Source organism: Meleagris gallopavo, chromosome 15, assembly GCF_000146605.3.
Source record: "Meleagris gallopavo isolate NT-WF06-2002-E0010 breed Aviagen turkey brand Nicholas breeding stock chromosome 15, Turkey_5.1, whole genome shotgun sequence".
Lineage (NCBI taxonomy): Eukaryota > Metazoa > Chordata > Aves > Galliformes > Phasianidae > Meleagris > Meleagris gallopavo.
Window position 1 is genome coordinate 515,290 of NC_015025.2, and position 1,702 is coordinate 516,991.

Sequence of the window (1,702 nt, forward strand, 5' to 3'; positions counted from 1 at the left end):
GGCAGGAAAGGCCTGGGGGTGCGGGAGGACCCTGAGGTGAATACAAGTCAACAGTGTGCCTGTGCTGCAAAGGCCAGCGGTGTCCTGGGCTGCCTTAGGCCTGGTGTTGCCAGCAGGGGAGGGAGGTGGTCCTGCCCCTCTGCTCAGCTCTTGTGAGGCCACAGTTGGAGAGCTGGCTCCAGTTTTGGGCTCCGCAGGACAGATGTGAAGCTACTGGAGAGAGGCTAACGAACGGCCGTGAGGGTGATGAAGGGCTGGAGCACTTCCCCTATACGGAAAGTCTGAGAGATGGGATGGTTGATCCTGGAAAAGAGATGGCTCCGAGGGATCTCATCACTGTCTATAAACACCTGAAGGCAGGTTCAGAGAGGACAGAGCCAGGACAAGAGACAGTGGGCACAAACAGAAGGTTCCTTCTGGCTACTGTAGAACACTTCTGTACTGCAAAGGCAAGTTCGGTACTGGCACAGGTTGGCCAGAGGCTGCAGTGTTCTCCTTGGAGCTATGCAGAAGCTGCCTATGTGTGGCCCTGGGCACCTGACCAGAGTTTCCCTGCCTGAGCCGAGGATGGAGCAGATGGAGCTGGAGGTCCCTGCTGGCCACAGCCACCTGTGGCTCTGTAAGGATAGGGAAGCACCCCCAGCTCCCCATTTGCACAAGCAGTTACACAGCTTGCACCTCCTGGCAGGAGCAGGGGAAGGTGCAGGGAGGCTGAAGAGCAAAGTGAAGGGGGAACTGCTGTGTGGTGACAGCAGCTGCCCTTCACCATCGGTGTCTCTGAGCAGGGAAGAGGAGGCAGAGGGGTCAGTGATAATGAGCTGGGGAGAGGGAGGAAAGGTGTTGGGTTTATGTTTGTCTTTCTCATTACCCAGATTTACTTTAATTGATGTTCAATTAATTTTTCCTATCCCTGTTTCTGAGCTGGAGGCTCCTCCCAAGCCTTGGCTCCCTGCCACAGAACGATGTAGGCCACCTCTGGGTGCCGGGGCCATTTGCGCATCGACTGACGGCTCTTCTGTCCCTGCAGTGTACGTCGTGGAGGAAAGGCGGAGGGACGACTCGGGTGAGAGCGCCTGCCTGACGGCATGCTGGACCGCACTCTGCTGCTGCTGCCTCTGGGACATGCTGACCTGAGCCACCAGAGCCGCCATACCTCTTACGAGTGCTATGCAGTCTCCCCACTCCTTTCCTGACTCCTTTCTGTTACTGTAATCAACGCTCTGCTTTGCACAGCCAAGAGTTCCTGTCTGTCAGTCCTAGCGCCTTGTTGGGGTGGGGGGGGGTGCACTCCTTCATTTTAGTAAAGGAAAATCCCTTTTTAACATTTCTAAAACTTTTGTTGTAACTTTGAAGAATGTGCTCATGGTGTATTTCAGCCAAAGGCATTCTGATGAAATGTGTATTTATCAGTTGAAATTTTCCTAGTCCTAGAAATGAAGATATACGCAATAATTAAAGCCAACAGTTGATTTTATTCGCTAAGTCCCAATTGTTTCAATAAATCTGTCCCGTAGAGGGTGTGCTTTCCCCATCGCTGTCTCTTCTCAGCCTCCTGCGTGCTCTGACTGCAGTGCAGCAATGCTGGACTCGGCTTCGAGCAGTTCTGCTGCAGAAATATGTGCCTCTGCCCCTTGCTGGGGCCTGGCATACGGTGTCTGGCACTGCTGCTCCCAGCATCTGTGGGGTTTCTGCAGAAATCTCT

General features: G+C 53.9%; 1 protein-coding gene across 1 annotated transcript in view; it reads right to left on the reverse strand.

Moving 5' to 3' along the window:
* The window catches only part of PFDN1 (prefoldin subunit 1), a 1,619-nt gene extending 468 nt beyond the window's left edge, over positions 1–1,151 (reverse strand). The window contains exon 1 of the mRNA XM_010718825.3: positions 1,009–1,151. Coding sequence (XP_010717127.1) covers positions 1,009–1,151 — 143 coding nt within the window. The remainder of the gene's footprint in view (positions 1–1,008) is intronic.
* Between the last annotated feature and the right edge of the window lie 551 nt (positions 1,152–1,702).